General features: G+C 42.2%; 1 protein-coding gene across 1 annotated transcript in view; it reads right to left on the bottom strand.

Moving 5' to 3' along the window:
* Positions 1-16755, bottom strand: part of ADARB2 (adenosine deaminase RNA specific B2 (inactive)) — a 320813-nt gene that overhangs the window by 6495 nt on the left and 297563 nt on the right. Inside the window, exons 7-8 of the mRNA XM_075022448.1 lie at positions 13975-14143; positions 2301-2482 (exon numbers count right to left, since the gene is read on the bottom strand). Of these exons, the coding sequence (XP_074878549.1) occupies positions 2301-2482; positions 13975-14143 (351 nt within the window). The remainder of the gene's footprint in view (positions 1-2300; positions 2483-13974; positions 14144-16755) is intronic.

Here is a 16755-nt window from a genome sequence, read left to right on the forward strand (position 1 = left end):
CACACTGTGACTCTCCTCTCCATTGACATGTTTGGACAGCTATAAGCAAGTGACAAAATTGGCATCCTTATAATTGAAGGACTCCTGCAATTTGAAATCCTTGGCTGGTCTGACCCCTGAGAGGAGCGTGGGAAGCTGAGGTTGCTGAGGTTTGGTCTCTAATGCATTCGGTTTGGCTTTTGCTAGGTGCCCATCTCCTTTGTCACTGGATATGCTGTCGACACAGTTTTCCAGGTAAGAGAAATGTAACACAAGCCTCAGTAATGTAAGTTTTAAGCAGTATTGACTCCCTGGGATTTGTGGGGGAGGGAAGATTACAAATAATGGCTTTAGAGACAAAAGCAATGTAGTCAGAGAGAGACGGATTCCTCCCACTGCTTCTCCTGGGCTGAAGAAAACCCACAAACACAACCAAAAGCAAAGCAAAAGCTTTTCCAAACAGAAGTCTCTGGGAAGGAGGAAGCCAGCCATGAAACATGCAGATATTTAAAATGACACAAGGGCCCCTCTGATACATTTCTAACTCCCTTGAAATCTCTGGCAATGACTCTTGGACATAAATGTGCACTTGGGCCAAGCATGAGCCATTACTTTTACTCCACAAGACCAACCCAGCAAAGCAATAGCTGTTCTGTGGTTAAATCTCTTATTAAATCCCTTATTGTGTTTTCAGTCCTTCAACAGTTCTACTGGGTTTCCCTGTACATCCTGCAGACACAGTGAAAGTGGGTGTGATTTTGATCTTAATGTATGGGTGGACTTAAAATGAGTTAGGGCTGTCACAGGATGAGATCAGCTTCCTCAGTGCGAGATGCAGAGGCTTCTGGCAAACAGGGGTGTTTTGCCAAAATAACAGCCAGGTTTGGAAAACAGGGAGATTTTTCCCAACCAGCTGTGAGTCCTTTCCTCCCTCCCACGATGTGCGTGGGAAGGGAGATGGGGCTGAGTCATGCCCATGCTGGGCCAGGGCAGGAGGGATAGGAAGGGGCACGGGTTGGAGGAGAAGTATGGAGCACAGTTTCCTGCATACTTGCATTGCACAATCTTTGGCTAGCTGCACCGAAGAGTTAAAAAATGGAGATAAGCTGTTCAAATAAGGATAAGCCTTTTGACCTAATCACCTTATAACACGTACATGCACATTGCACTTACCAGACGTACTAAACCACACAGAACTTGAGAATTTCCCCAGTGGCTAAACTATCACTTCTGCCTCAGCTGAACTAATTTTGTCACAAGGATGCATTTAAAAAAAAAAGAAAAAGAACATAAAATAGATAAGGGATAAAACAGCCCTCTCCTGACTGAGGAACCTAGAGGACTTTGAAAGGCAACGGTGTACTCCACTAAAGCATCCGGACCTCCAAACTCTCTAACCCTGACATCGTATTGGTGTCACAGGGAATCCTCCTGAAGAACAATTATCAGAGTCTAAGAGTAAAATAAGGATATAATCCTGTGCAGAACTGCTGGCCCTTAGCACTCACATGCCTCATGAGGATCTGAAGGCATTCAAGACTTTGTGGGATTTTGTTGGGATGAGGCCAGACAGCTGCTTCCTGGCTTGGGGTTAAGGAAGTGAGAGTCAGGGGGATGGAGAAGAAAGGACCAGAGACATGGGGTAGGGACAGGGGCTGGGAAGGAGAAGTGATGGAAGTAAGAGTAGCCCAAAAGATAGCTGGAAACCACAGAGATGCTCACACGACAGGCAGCAGCCTCGTCAGATGGCAGCAATGCCTCCCCGAGGTCTGCTGAGAAGGCAGGATCTCCTGCATGAACGAACAACCCTTTTCTCATGGCCATCTGCTCCGAAGACGATGGCTAGCAAGTGGTGAAGGGGCAGGGCTCCGAGTAAGGGCCGTGGATGGCGGGGCTGCATGCACGGGGCCGGAGATGTGAGGGCTGGTTCTCCTGACTCTGCACATTTGTGTGCTCACTGGGTGAGGGAGAGCAGGACAGGAGAGAGTTAAACTTAAAATTTACTGAACACTTCCTCCCTGGTTTTTAGACATCTTTTACTTAGTCATACACTTTAGTCCACTTTGAGCAGTCTTTGTACAGTGTTAGTTTTCCTAGACAGCTTATATCCACTACTGATCCTTTTTGTGCTCACTGCATATGAAAAAGGAACTGGATTTAAATGCATCAGTTTCTTCATTCTACAAATTCATACTCCACAGGAAAAAAAGAAGGTATGGGCTAATGGTTTCCTTACAAACAAGTAAACTTTCCTGTTGGTGACCAGCACAATTAGTGATGGGAGAGGGGATCATTTGTCTTGCAGGCAGGTGTTTGCTTACCACTGAGAAGCAGCTGATTGCGCCGGTATGAAGCTGGCAGCTGACCAATGTCTTCTATTCTATGGCTCATTACCCGGGAAAGGTGACCAGTGTGATAGAGGCTTCCCACAATGATGCTGTGCAAGTACATGGGTTCGATGAAGGAGCTGAGGAGAGCACCCTGGAGCCCAAGAATGTTCCATCTGGAAAAGAAATTCAGGAGCGATAAAACACATGGGTGGAGGAATGGCCACAAGAGAACTGCCCTGGGAGAATCAGCAAAGGCCAGTACATGGGTTGGAGGGATGAGGGATGAAACCATTCCTGTCCCTGTCTTATGATGCATGAAGCACTGCACTGTTAGGTTATTATACACCCGTGGACTGATTCCTCCTCTACAATCATTTTAGATTACTGTGATGCCACTGACTTAAGGGATGTATTTCTGTCTTGTGTTACTGCAAACAGAGGCCTTTTGTTGAGAACTGTTCCTTATAAAAGAATTTGCTGTTTGATGAACATTCATTTAGCATGTCTTTAGCAGAATTTTATTTTTTTTCTGCATCTATAATTTTACATCTGCATTGGTAGAGCTAAAATGAGTGCTTTTGTTATTCTACCTTTATTTACCATTTGTCTTACATTAGTGTCATCCCCTAGTCATACAGCCAAGATAACATGTGACTTAGGTGGCCAAAATTCCCACAAAACTATTGTGAATAATTTTTGAAAGCCTCACAGGCTGGCATTTCCTTGCACAAATGATCATGCAGATATGAAGACATCCATAAGAATCAAATACTGTTCCTGAAGAGAAAAAGAAGAGTTACGCTTTTAGGCAATTTATTAGTAACCAATAATTTGACCTGCTCTGAAGTGTTCAAAGTGATGGATATGTCTCACCCTGTTGCTGTCTTAAAGGTGCAACAGAGTGATGGTGGAAACCTTGAGGCATTCAATCTGTTAATGACTCTGAGCTCCATACTACTGCTGTTGGATTAGTTGCCAGAACTGTTCTGCATTTGAATAGCCTCCGAATTTTTACATCAAGCTAGGCACAAATATGACAGGATGCTCACTCAAAACTCTTCAGGGGACAGGTAACTGGTTAAAAAGTGGAAAAATTAAAAAGGGGAAAGAAGTCATCATGCAGTTATCCTCTTGGCAAACCCTTTTAGCTCAGCCCATCTAACAAGAAGTTGTTCCCCACCACCCAAACACTAACACGCTGTCTTACACTTGGATAATATTTTTATATAAGTCAAACCCTGTCAATCTGTTTGAATAGTTTTGAGTTCAGGAGTTCAAACTGAAAACACTTCAGAAAAAGTAGTTTTGGAGAGTGTATTTTGGCTCATTAAAAACCAAAACACCGGCAACATTTGGAACTCCATAGCTGACTAAAGGGAAAGGTAAGAGGTGCCTGCTATTTAAAGCAACATCCAGTGGCTGCCATGCTAAATAATGTGTTTAAAGCACAATCTCCATCAGCAGCAAGCATTATGTAGCTAATTTCTTACATCATTGTTCTTTTCATTAATTAACATTTCTCAACCGTTAGTGCAATTATTGCACTGCCTCCGTGCTGTATGTCTCTTTTCATGATTAATAAGGAGTCATTATATTTCCCTTTCCTGAAGCAGTCAATTAACACGGAATACTTTCCATTAATTACTGAATGTTTAAAACCAGCATGCTGTACCTGGAGAGCAATCTGCTCTAGGAACCTGTGACACCAATTGCTTTAAAAAGTTCTCTTTAAATTTTATTCCAAAAACACAAGCAATTTAGCTGGCTATATTAATTTGCCTCTGAAGCAGGGCTGTGAATGAGAAACATCTTTTAATCTCATGCAAGAAAAGGCAGCCATCTGGCTGCTGAGGATTTCAGAGTCAGACTCTCCCTGTCTCCCTCTGTAAATGCAGGTCATTAAAGTAATGTGTTCATCTACATAAAACTCAAATGGAATATAAAAGGTAATATTTATATACAAACAATTTAGTCCCACAATTTAAACAGTCATTGGTTTTATGAAACATTTACTTTAGTCGATCAGATTTGCATAACTTCATTTGGGGGAAAAAAAATGTGGTCATTCCTGCAAATAACATCACTTTTAAAGGAAAGAACTAGCTGCCTCTTTGAGTAAATATCTTATCATGATGCAAAATTAATAATGCAAGCTTAAGAAATAGAGTTGAGTTCAGCTAACAGTACTATGCCTCTGACCAGCTTCTAAGGCGAGTAAAAAAATTAGACAGTGATATCTTTGTCCAGATGGAAACTTGTAAGATATCAGTGTTGTTTTCAACATTTGACATTTCCTTAAAAAAACCCTTGTATATTTGATTGAAGGAGAGAAAAAAGCAGCTAAACAGAAAAACAACATATGTTCAACAATATTTGAATTTTAGCAATATGCACATCACAAGAAATCATCTGAGCTTTATTTACCAAAATAGGGGATTGTGTTCAGATCATAAATTACAAAGTAATAATGATTATTTAATTTAAATTCTTTGCAAGGATCCTGTCTTTTCTTTAGAGATATTTCTCTGCCTAATTCTAAATATGTTCATCCTAGTGTAAAAAGGGATTTGGATGTCAATGGAATTACATTATGGGAAATCATAGTATAACCACAATCAGGTCATACCCTACATATTAAAAGCGTTTCATAAACATTAAATAATTCTCACAATGCTGCTGTGAGGTAAACCCCCATTTTTATACAACCCGGGGAACCAAGGCAGAAAGGCATTATGATTTACTGAAGTCTGCTGCTGTATTTGGAAGCAGAGCTAGAGTCCACATCTTCTGGATACGATAGTTGTTCCTCGAGACAACCCTGTTTTCCCATCCCAAAAGAAGACCCAGCCATGTGTAGGGGGAAATGAACTTCTGTATCAGCCATGGTGGATTTTGACTTCAAGGTATAAGTAGATACAAGACGAATTGGACAGAGGGGCCAGACCAAAAAACAAGGGAGAGGAAACATAATAAAAGAATACAGGGCACAAGAGCAAGCTGTGCCTGACGGGTAGAAGGTGATGTAAAAAGAGATTGTACCAGAACAAGACAGCACCCTATGGTAGGAAGGGCAGAGAAATCAGAAAAGGTGCTGACACCAAGGAGGCAATATTCGATGGGGACTGCTTGCCAGGTCTTCTTGAGCAATGCCAAGGCTGCTGTCCACCGTGGTGGTGGTGGAGAAACGGGATGAGGGTGATGGCACTGCCACCTGCGTGCTGGCCACTTCCCAGTTTTAGCAGCATCCATTCAGAGAAGTGGGATGAAAAAGCAGAGAAGGAGCTTTGCTTTCAAGTCTAGCCCAGGTTTGGCGAAGTGTTTGGCCAGTTGTTTCTTTCTGGAAAACAGCCCCGAGCATGTGCATGAGTCTGACTAAGACAGCACAAGTCCTGGGAAAAGAGGGGTCCTGTGCTGAGCTGGCCAGAACAAGGCCCTTGCACTGCTGCTCTTGTCCTTCAGAGCACAGTAAAAGCACATTAATGATGAGGGAAATTTTTGGTTACTCATTCTGCTTCTGTTCTGTGGATAAAAAGACCTAGCTTGGAGGGCAGCCAGTTCAGTATTTTGCATAAACAATAGATTTAACTGACAAATATTTGGGGGAAGGTCTTTTATCCCGTGGATTGTTCATCCCTTGACCAACACACATGGCTAATGTACTGACTTGGTCCTTTGATATCTGAACATCTATGGGATTATTTGTAGGTAGATCATAGGGAAAGATCTGTCTGAGCAACAGTGAAACTATCAATAAGGGTGTTCATTTTTGAAGGAGCTATTTCTCTGTAGCCTAATTTAGATCCATGAAAGTAGCTGTGTTCCCATCTGTAACAAAGTGCTCTCTTCAAATGTGGCTTTTCAAAATAAAATTATTATTCAGAGCAATGCAGTGTTACATTTTGGGTCCTCAATATATCAAAGTGACTTTCCTCGCTATGAGGAAATATGCTGGATCATTCTGAATTTTCCTAATTGTGCAAGATTTTAAGGGCTGTTTTCAAGGGCACGCATCTCTCTAATAACTTATATGCCGTGTGCTTTGTAATAACCCTTCCAATAAAGTGAAAATCAACCCACTGCTCCCTTAGTCACAGATCTTATTTAAAAAACCCCAAATCTTCAGCAAGCAGGATCAATAAAACCAAATGTCTCTCCTTTTCACTTAAATATGGGAGCTTTTGGTGCTTTAAATGGAAGGAAAGTATACCCTTCCTTTTGTTCAAACAGCAGATATTACTGCACTGTTTACAAAGACTAAATCCTGCGTCCGGTTTTCAATATAGATAATCCTTGAATAAATATATTTTTGCCTGTTTGTCAATCACAGAAATGCCAGCGATGGTCTGGGAGGCATCCCAGAGCAGGCGGATTTTCTTTAATTAAACGTCACGCTCCCCTGGCCCCAGCCGCAGGGCAGGCTGGGGGTGAGCCCCCACAGAGCCCCCACGCAGCTCCCACGCTCCCGGCAGCCCGGGACCACCGGCGAGGTGTGCGGGGAAATGTGTCCCCAAGTCATAACCCCATCACAGACCCCACACCTGCATGCTGTAGCATCATCGCACCACGCCAAGTCGGTTGCGGTTCCTCCCTGGGACCGAAAGAAATATGGATGATAAAAATACTGAGGAAGGGGCTTGGGGGCAAATCGGTGGGGATGCAAAGGGCTGCAGCCTCGCTCAGGTCAGCATGTGGCTCCTCGCGCGTTGCTGAGACGTGGTGTGACACCTGGAGTCCCTTCGCCAAGTATTTCCAGCATCGGTTTGCACACAGCATTACTCAGAGCCGAATGCTGACACGCTCCTGCCCTCAAACCCCTTTGAAACTGAGATGTGGAGAAATTCACATGATGCTTCAAAACATCTCAGGGAGCTGTGTCCACCTGCCATTGAAGCTCGGTGAGACTGAAGTGTCTCTTCGGGACCTTTGGAAACCTCGCCCCTTAAAAAGCACTGCTGATGAATTTCAAAGCTTATTTTGTTAAGGCTTTACACTTTTTTTTGGTCATTATTAAGAGCTTTAAGTCTTACCTGCTTGGCATGTTGTTAACCTCCTGTACCACTGTTTCTATTACCAATATTTCCAGCTATGCTTCACACAGTATAAATTGTTATTCATGGTGGCCTGTGCTCAGCAGAACACCTGTGGTGTTCCTATTTATATGACCATTTAGCTATTATTGGTTTGGAAACTGGAACTAGTGCATTAGTTTTTGATCTGTATTTTAACAGTAGGTGGTTTATATATGTTTTCTGGAACATACCTTGTGGTGAAAGATCGAAATTGAAATCTCAGTCACACAGAAAGGGGTTAAGAGAGAGAATTACAAATCATGTGCACCAATCATCTCTAATTGAAGATCTGGCTGTGTTAATTGACTTTCATTTACATTAATGTGCAGCCTTTGAAGTAGCTTTTCTTAAGAGTTACCTTGTCAGGCTCAGTCTTCTGTTAACAATGGCGCTGGTCGACAGGCTAACACTAAAATAGATCTAAGAATGCGAATTTCTAACACTGACTTTTAGTCTTGCATTTTTATATGCTACTTTTAAATACAGCTTAATGTGCTCAAATCATCTTGTAAAATGCTACTTCAGACTCCCACTGCTAAATCCTGAAACAGTGCCTTAAGACTACGTTACCTTGCAATACTCTGAACATATTATCAACAAAGATTTCTTCCTATCCTCTAGCTCATGGGCCCAAATAATCCACAAACCTCAGCCGTGGGGCAAGAATAGGCAGTTAATGCTGTAATGCAAAGTTTGGAGGTCCTTTGTTACTGTTTGTGTCATTTTACAGGTGAGGTATAATTTAGATGTTCAGGGTCTTATTTAACCTCTGGGCTTAATGTCACTGTTTTTGTGAAGTACAAGGAAATGGATGACCATTAACCTGGTGGCAAGAAAATGCACAGTCTTTTAAAGGTGACCTTTTGAGAAGCAGTAGTAAGAAAACAAATCTAAGGCCAGAGCTTACGAAACAAACACTGAATTGTGGCTTTTATTCGCTGTATAAAGACAGTGGTTGCGTGGGTTGCTCCCTCCAAATCCTGCAACCTGCAAAGTATGTTCCTCAAGCCTGTACCCTGCAAGGGGACTTCTGAAAGAGGGCAAGTACCATGGCTCATCCATTTACAAGTAAGTCTATGCACTATTAATGTGTGTAGATGCAAGTTTGATGCACAGAAGACTGGCATCTCTCCAAAGTAAATACATCAGCTAGATATCCAGTGAGAGTGAACGTGCTCTGCCCTGGCCATAGCGTGAGGTCTCCAGTCCCCTTGCTAAGGCCTATCAAGGAAGAGGGTTTGGGGGAAGAGCAGTGAACTGCATAACTGTCTCTAATGGAACACCCAGATAAGAACTAATTTAAAAAAAAAAACTCAGTTTTGAATGCTTGGACCAAGATCCTCAAAATAATTTGCACACACATGGTAGTGGAGGTGATGTAGGACCTGGGAATGTCTGTTCAGGCTAAGGGTCTGCTGTGCTGTGGAGCTCCGTGGTGGCCTCCTCCACGTGCTCCCGGCACTATTGCGCTGCTCTACCAGACCACAGGCAATGCCGATCGTTAAACCTTTCTGTATGGCTATTCACGGGAGAGCACCCTGCTGGTTTGGGTAGGTTGATGCTGAGAGAAATAATTGCTCCAGTTTCTCTGCATGGAAGAAGAAGGGACCCAGGTGCTGGTGGTGAGATGTATAAGCCTGGTGAGCTCAGAGCATAGAATAGGAAACTTTATTCAAAAGGGATGTATGTGTTGCCAAATCGGGGGCATGGTGGGCCTGGGGGATGAGCCATGGTAGAAGGAGACTGGCCTGAAGCTCAGACAGTGTTCCCATGAGTCAGAGGACAAAGCGAATGGAAGGGAAGGTGGTTTCTGTACTCTGTGGCAGACTCTGAATTTCTCCTGCAAGTCGATGCAGAGGAGTGATGGCCTTGAGTAAGAGAAGTCCATAGTTCTTTCATGTTTTGTCCAGCCTTTCATATTTCTTCTGCTGTAGGAATAAGAATTGGACGTTTGGAAATTCTTATTTTATACAAGCATGCATTTGGTTGTGTGAACTATCAATCACCTGCAAATCTGGCATATACGTACACACTTTGTGCGCTGTGGGAAGCCATCAGTGTTGTGCAGCGGAGAGGAGAGGCTCAGCGCTGGGCTGGCTTTGCACAGCTGGAGACCGTGTCACGGAAGGGGACACAAACAGAGCCGGTGTCCCTGAGGCCCCAGGGCACCAAGGGGGTGCTGAAAATCCCACCTGGGCACTCTCAGTCCTCACTGGTCTGAACATTTCTGAGGGTCTGAGACAGAATTTACTGCTGAACTTTCCTAATGTTTGGTTATTGCATTCAGATCCTCAAAGAGGAGCTGAACTCCAGAGATAGCCTTGTTTTTTACCTAAATGCGTGTGCTTGCATGTGCATGTGCATGCCTGTGTGTGGATGTGTATTTATATGTCATTTTCCTTCAAGCATTTGTCTGCTCCTGAACAGCGACTGCAGAGACTCCCACCAGCAGCAGCATTAACTTGGCACTGACCTCCTAACAAGCAAAGGTACGACCTGCTCTTGGGTCCAGCCTTAGTGTGAGAAAGGGAGATGAAAAGAGGTTTAATTTGGCCCATTGTATGGATGGGTTTGCTGTCACAAAAAGCCTAAATGCTCTTAGGGCTGTGATGTCTCTGTTGGTCTTAATATAGGTTATGATTAGCATCAAAAAAATGTTAAATAATGCTATTTTTTCCCCAAACAGCCGATCCTTTTCAAAATTATTTTGCTCATGATATTGCTGCTTTTTCACAAGTGTATACAGTGTACATTACAGAGGAAAATGAAGGTCAAAATCTTAGGTGTTAGTGCAATTAATGAACTACGGGCCTAAAGAACGTGGTTTAATCCTAAAGTCTACGGCACTGAGAGGCTGAACTCACTTCAGCTGCACTGTGAGACTCACAGAAGTTGTGAGTGTAAAAGCTAACACTCTCTTAGGGTGGGTTATTTGGGGATTCACAGAGCCCAAACTTTAAATTTGCACATATAAATGCATAGTTTTTAAAGCCAGAAGGAACCACCAAGATCTAGTCTGACCTCCTTTATAATTCAGTTGCAGAATTTCACCTCGTAATTCCCTGCCTGAGCCAAATAACATGAGTATTCATCCAGAAGTGTTTGTGCTTTAATTCAGTAAGGGAATAGGTATGATACCAGGCTGTTTATCCTGCAATCTCAACACAGCCACAGAGCCCAAATAATGCATACCAAGCATCAAATCCTCTCAAACTTGTGGTGATAGTAATAAAAATTGCTAAATGCCTTTGAATAACAAATAAATCTGATTAAACCACTCTCTGCTTATGGCTATCCTGTGAGCAAGAAAGAACATAAATCGTTAGATACATGATTTATAGAATATTATTCACTTTTCTGAGTAACTCTCTCCCTTCTTGGGTCTTTGATATTCTGATAGCAATGTCCTTTGCAAATAATGCAAAATGATGTATATTTTAGCAGCTACTGGCTAGGTTCTCAAGAGGAAACGTTTTCTAATAGCCCAGTGCTCCTGAGGGGCTTTTACAAGCAATAAAATCCAAAGTATACAAGCCAGCTTTTTGTCAAATCTTGCTTACACAAACAGCTTCAGAGACCTTTTTTCTCATTGCAAGACAAGTCCAGATGATGTGCAATTAGATTCCTGCATCCTGCAGACATTTAAAGACTCAACTGCCTATGTGGTAGAGCAAATATTTGGAGTTTGAAGTGTGGCACAAAACCCACCTACCTACTGATCTCTTTAGTGGGGGCAGGAGAGGGGAAAGGGCCCTCACACAATCATCTCCTTGTCTACTGAACTCCTTTCCTGCCTGTACTTTCTATGGCCAGAGGCGAAGAAGGCAGAAAACAGCCCTGTATATGCTGAAACAAAGATCAGGTGAAGAAATCTTTGATTTCTCCCCTTTACAGGTGAGGATAATAAGGATAAAAATTGATCATAGATCATATTTAATGTGGTAAACTGAAATTTGGGATAAAGTTTATTGAAGATACCATATCGAAACCTCTTCTCACCACTCTTTGCCAAGCTCTAAATAAAATTTGTAGCAGCTAAAAATCTCCAGCAATGTTTTCACTGGTGGCCAGCCCTGATGGTACCGCTTATTTTCTGCCATGCAAGAGATTATTTTTTTTTTTTTTTATGTTTCCTGTGTTATTGGTGCTTTGTTTTCACTAGCACAGTGATTCCCAAACTAGAACTTATGAACCTAACTGAAGTTATACCACAAATATATGTAATTAGGAGCCTGGTGGAAATAAAATTGCAGAACCAGGTCTCACAATGTGACTGTGAGAGAGAAAGGAAGGGAAAGGCATGACCTCCAAGTGCAGCCAGGGTTGTGAACATCTGTAGATAGCCTTGGGCACTCTCTCCAGAAGCTTTCAAATGCTTCACTGCAGTATGCGCCACGTCGATGCCCCCAGCACTCTCTGGACTCCATTTGGCTTTCTCGGTTTCCCTTGTGAAGGGGTATTTTTTTTTTTTACATTCAACTCCATGCTCTCTACTTTATTAACTTTTAATTTTTCTCCTCAAAATCTGTGTTTGGGCCCCTCTTGTCTGGTTTCCATCACTTTTAGTTACTGGAGCTGCCTGCACCAGGCCCACAAATAACCTCTTCCTCTCCTATGATCATTTCCCATCTCCATCCTTCCCCTTTATTAGGAATGACCATTCCCTCTTCCTTGTAACTTTCATTGATTTCTGAATCTCTGTGCTTTCTTTACCTTTTCTCTTCATCTGATAATTCAGCAGTTGTTCTATCCATTTTCTCTGTACCAAAGCTCTTAACCTGACCAAGAAGTCCACAGTGCTTGGAAGTGTCCAAACTTCTGAAGCATTTGTAGTGCCACAACACTACCACCATTCCTACAAGCGCTGCTTTTTCCACCCCTTCTCTCAGCCTCTTTTTTAACTGTCCCTTACTGGTGAGAGTAAACATTTGCTGTTCAAAGCAGGGAATAATGATTGTTGATTTTTTTTTTTCCTAGGAAAATCCCATGCCCATTTGATTTACCATGCAAATAAATAATAACAATTGCAGTAATTCATATATTATTGCAATAATAATATCAGAGATGAGAGCTGCAAGACTTTTTTAATCCTGGAAAAAATTCCTGGTAGATTCTTTTTTTCTTCACAGACTTTAATGCTGTTTAGATATGTGGCAACAAGGAAAGGATTCACTGAAAGTGCTTAGCAGATGTGCTTGGAGAAAACCCAACTTCTGAGACTGTGCTTTACAGTCAACATCCCCATCAATAGCAAATGTAATACTGTTTGCAAAGCTGATATTTAATTCATTGGTTAATGACGTTCAAAACCACAGTGCGCGCAATCTTTCCATTCTTAAATGTAATTTGTTTAGTTTTTTGAGTCCATATGAGTCTGAATTTGAAAAACCCAACAGCATCTAAAAACAGTGCAGGAGATCCACTGAAAACAGTTTGGTTTTTTTTGTTATCTCTTTATGAATAAATGAAAACATTATAGCAGAAGTTGCTCTTTATCCTTCATACAAAGACAACAGTTGTGACGATTACACTTAGCAGAGGGCGGATTTTGTGAATCTGTTAGTATTTCCATTTGCTAGTTCAGTCATACATTTTTCTGCCAAAATGGCAGGCTTTGCTAAGCTACAGACTAATTTAACTTCAGTAGGTCATCTGGTTAAAGCTAAGAGCAGAATTTATGCATTTGCATCAAACAAAAGCTTTATGCTTTTTTGAAAGATTATGTTTATGTTGGCCTTTAATAATTGGGCCAAATTCTTGACTGGTGCAATTTAACTGAGTTCTTATGCATGATATTCCAGCAGAGCATTTCATCATAATGTTTACATTTTTATAACTATAATGTTTTACATGTAGAGCTGCACCTATACCTAATGCACATAATAGATATATAATTATGAACCTAAGTATACATGCTTGTATAGATATATACTAATAGCATAATAAGTATGCATCTAAATGCACACGGTTTGTTTTCAGTTTGTGATAGACATCATTTGCTGTTAGTCAATGCCCTAAATTGAGAATGGTGAATGTATTTACAGTTTATGTGCCACCATGGAATAATTATGAAATATTTATTATATGGCCATTATTCTACATAAATGTATGTAGTATTTACAGGACAGAGCAGAAAGCCACAGAGTGGGCTGTGACATGAAAGTTCTGCAATGACATTCAAAATAGTAGAACTATTCCTAGCAGCTTTTAGGGCACTTTATCCAATAGGGTGCAGATGAGCTAAGTTTATCTGCATGATGGTTGGTTTGCAAGTTTTGGGCTAAATGATCCAATAAGAGCAGAGTGGATGTATTTTATTTGCACACTGAAATTCTATTGGCAAAAATGCTGCAAAAACGGTTTGTATTTTTGTCACACTGTAAAAAGCAACTAACGACCCATGGAGAATTTGGGAAAATGTCCTATTTACATTCCATCCTATTTATATGGTCTGTTTTTGCATACAAAGGAGGTCTTTGTTTCCACAGGATTTGTCAACACCTGCTAGTTATTCCCCACCAGCAACCATAGTCCTCTGCGGCATCAAACTTCATTTCCACATGCAAAGAGTTTTGCGATGTATATGCATCAGGTACCTGGCAATTTTGTCTGTACAGGACATGGTGATGAGCTGCTCTCCCAGCAACACGCCGTCCCACGTCTGAGCTGCGTTATGACACCGGACGGGTATGGTTCCTTCTCCAGACTCAATCTTTGTTCGGAGGTGCCCACGGTATTTTCTCACTATGTGCTTGCTGCTGTTCACTGGGCAAAATAAACACAAGAATGGCAATAATTATATGTTTTTAGAAAGAATCTGAGAGGATGCCATAGTTTGCATTTGCAGAACCTCCTGTGGAGGTCCTTTAAATTGGATGCAAAATTAGATGAGATTACAGCCCAAGAAAGAAGCACAGTGGAGAAAAGTATGTGCTCCCTAGCATGGTTGTATTTTCAGATCAATCAAAACTTTCACACAGCACAAGCTGGGCTCATGTTCATGTTCTCATTCCTTTACATATTTAAAAAGAACAGAGGTGCTCTGTTTTTGAAAGAAGCAGTACAGTTTCTTGTTTTTAACCCATGCTTAAAGGATTGAGCTGTGTCAGGGGTATCTTTGGAAAACCTTGATTCAATGAGTGTCATCAAAGACTCACCTGCGTGACACAGTCCAGTCTAATACTCTAGTGTGATATTCAGAGGCATTTTCTAATAATTTCAGAACTGACTTTTTGGTTTGTTATCACAAAATTTCACTGAAAATTCTCAGAAGCTGAAGCTTTATACTCTAGATGAAAAGCAAATCAAAACTTGCTAGTTATTCATTGCTTGCTTAAATTCCCTCTGTAGTCTCCCTGAAACGAGGTACCCTCCTGCTTTATGTCATACCAATAGCTTTTATGCACTTGCCATCCGTCACTTCAGTGATATTATATATGTAAGTGGAAGGCAGCTGCCTTTGGGGTGGCGCAGGGCAAGCAGCTAATTCACTTGTCCTGTGCTGCAATGAACTTAACTGAGACCTGCAGCTACGCGGTAAGTGCAGAAGATAATGACATTTCTAAAGTACTTCAGCTTCATTTTTGTGAAAAGAGAAAAACTGAAGTTCATTATCAAAATCACTCTTACCCTCTTTATACAGTCACTTTACCCTGGGTATTTTGGTTGTAAAAGAACAGCTAAGGAACAGCAAGGAAACCCTCTGGGTCTGCTCGCTGTCTTACCCTCAGAGGGTTTCACGGAGGATGCCTTCTCTGTGGAGCAGACCTTACACAGTTTCTCTCTAGCTCAAAGGAACATGATGGCCTTTGCTTTCAAGGAAGAGGAGTGTTGCTTTGACAGACGAGGCCTTTGCCCATATTTCCAACTGCCCCGTGTATTTTTCGATGGCCTGCCCCTCAGCTGGACCAGAAGACTTCTGCTTGTGAAGGTGATGCTCCTCAGCAGGCTACGGGGCTGCCTGGGCTCCTGGCACTGGTAACAGCGGGGTATCGCAGGTTGTGGAGCTGATCGAACCTCTGGCCGTGAGCAGCTGGCTCCGTGCACGCTCCCCAGCTACCCGCTCTCTCCCTCTGTCATTTTTTTACCCTCTTTGCTTTGTATGACTGTTTTCTGCGCTGCGAGCTCTGGTGGAAGCAATTGATTGACTTTGGCTGCTGCCAATGGATGGTTTACAAAAAGGGAATGGGAAAATAAATTGCTTCAGCCCATTGGGATTAGCGGAGGTAGCGAACACGTGTAGAACAAGAGTCAGCTGTGACCTGCCAGCAGGCAGGCGGCTGAGCCCCCACCGATCATTCCTTCGTTTCCTTCCTACTTTTTTAACATTTAAGATGGGGATGTGTGTGCCAGCAGCAGGCTGGACCAGGCATCAATTGGATTGACTGGCCATGGTTGAAACCAATTCCCACCCAAAACCAGGCTCCATCATATCTGAAATGTTTACAAATGCTGTAGGGTTTGTTTGTGCTGCTTTGGGAACTGAGTTTGGGGGAGAGGAGTTACTGCACTGCCATCCCCATCAGCAGCAGTGTCCCAGTGGGGGCTGGGGGGGGTCCTTGTGCCCAGCTGTCACACAGCACCTTACAAACTGAGACGCTGCAGTAACCACCAGACTTGGAATATTGTGGCTTCTCAAACTTCAGTTCTGAGGGAAACTGGGAAAAGCCAATGGACGAATAAAAAATTCAATAAGCAAAAACGCCAAAGTCTCAGAAACATCTCAGATCCCTCTCCCCTCACCTTGCTAAGCTGTGCCAACACTGTAGGAAAACCATTTTCATGGCCATGTGTGCTGATCCCATGTACACCCCTTTTGTTTGGGATGCCTCCTGCAGCATTGTTCAGAGGATGCTCTTTGGATGGGATTAGCTATCTGGGAACTGGTCCATATTTTTCTTGGGACTCTGCAGGGAAACTAATTTTTTAAAAAACTTCAAGCAGTGGTGAGCAGCATTTTTTATTATTAAACAACAGAGTCGTGGGGAAGGTACCATGAAATTTGGACAACAAAAGGAGAAAGCGATCACTTCTGCTTAGCAAACACAACTCACTGAGCAACAGCAAGAAATGTATAGCAAAACCACTTTGCCTTAGTCTGCACACACCGAGAACTGATGGCACGGCAGAGCTAGACCTCTGCCAGGGAAGCAGTGAAGAGTGACTCGAGAGACTATTGCTGTTTCTGCTGGTAGAAAGTTTGACTCTAAGCAAATCAGTTCTGTTTTCCGAAGCTTTCCCGCAGGTATAATGAAGATAATGATGCTTCCTTCTTCTGCAAATTCATTTAAAGGTACTGCTCAAAAACTATTTATGAAAAACAGATGCTATCTTTTCAATAAAGATCTACTACAGGAGTCCACCTGCTGGAAATCCCC

This window comes from Buteo buteo, chromosome 2 (assembly GCF_964188355.1).
Source record: "Buteo buteo chromosome 2, bButBut1.hap1.1, whole genome shotgun sequence".
NCBI classification, from domain to species: domain Eukaryota; kingdom Metazoa; phylum Chordata; class Aves; order Accipitriformes; family Accipitridae; genus Buteo; species Buteo buteo.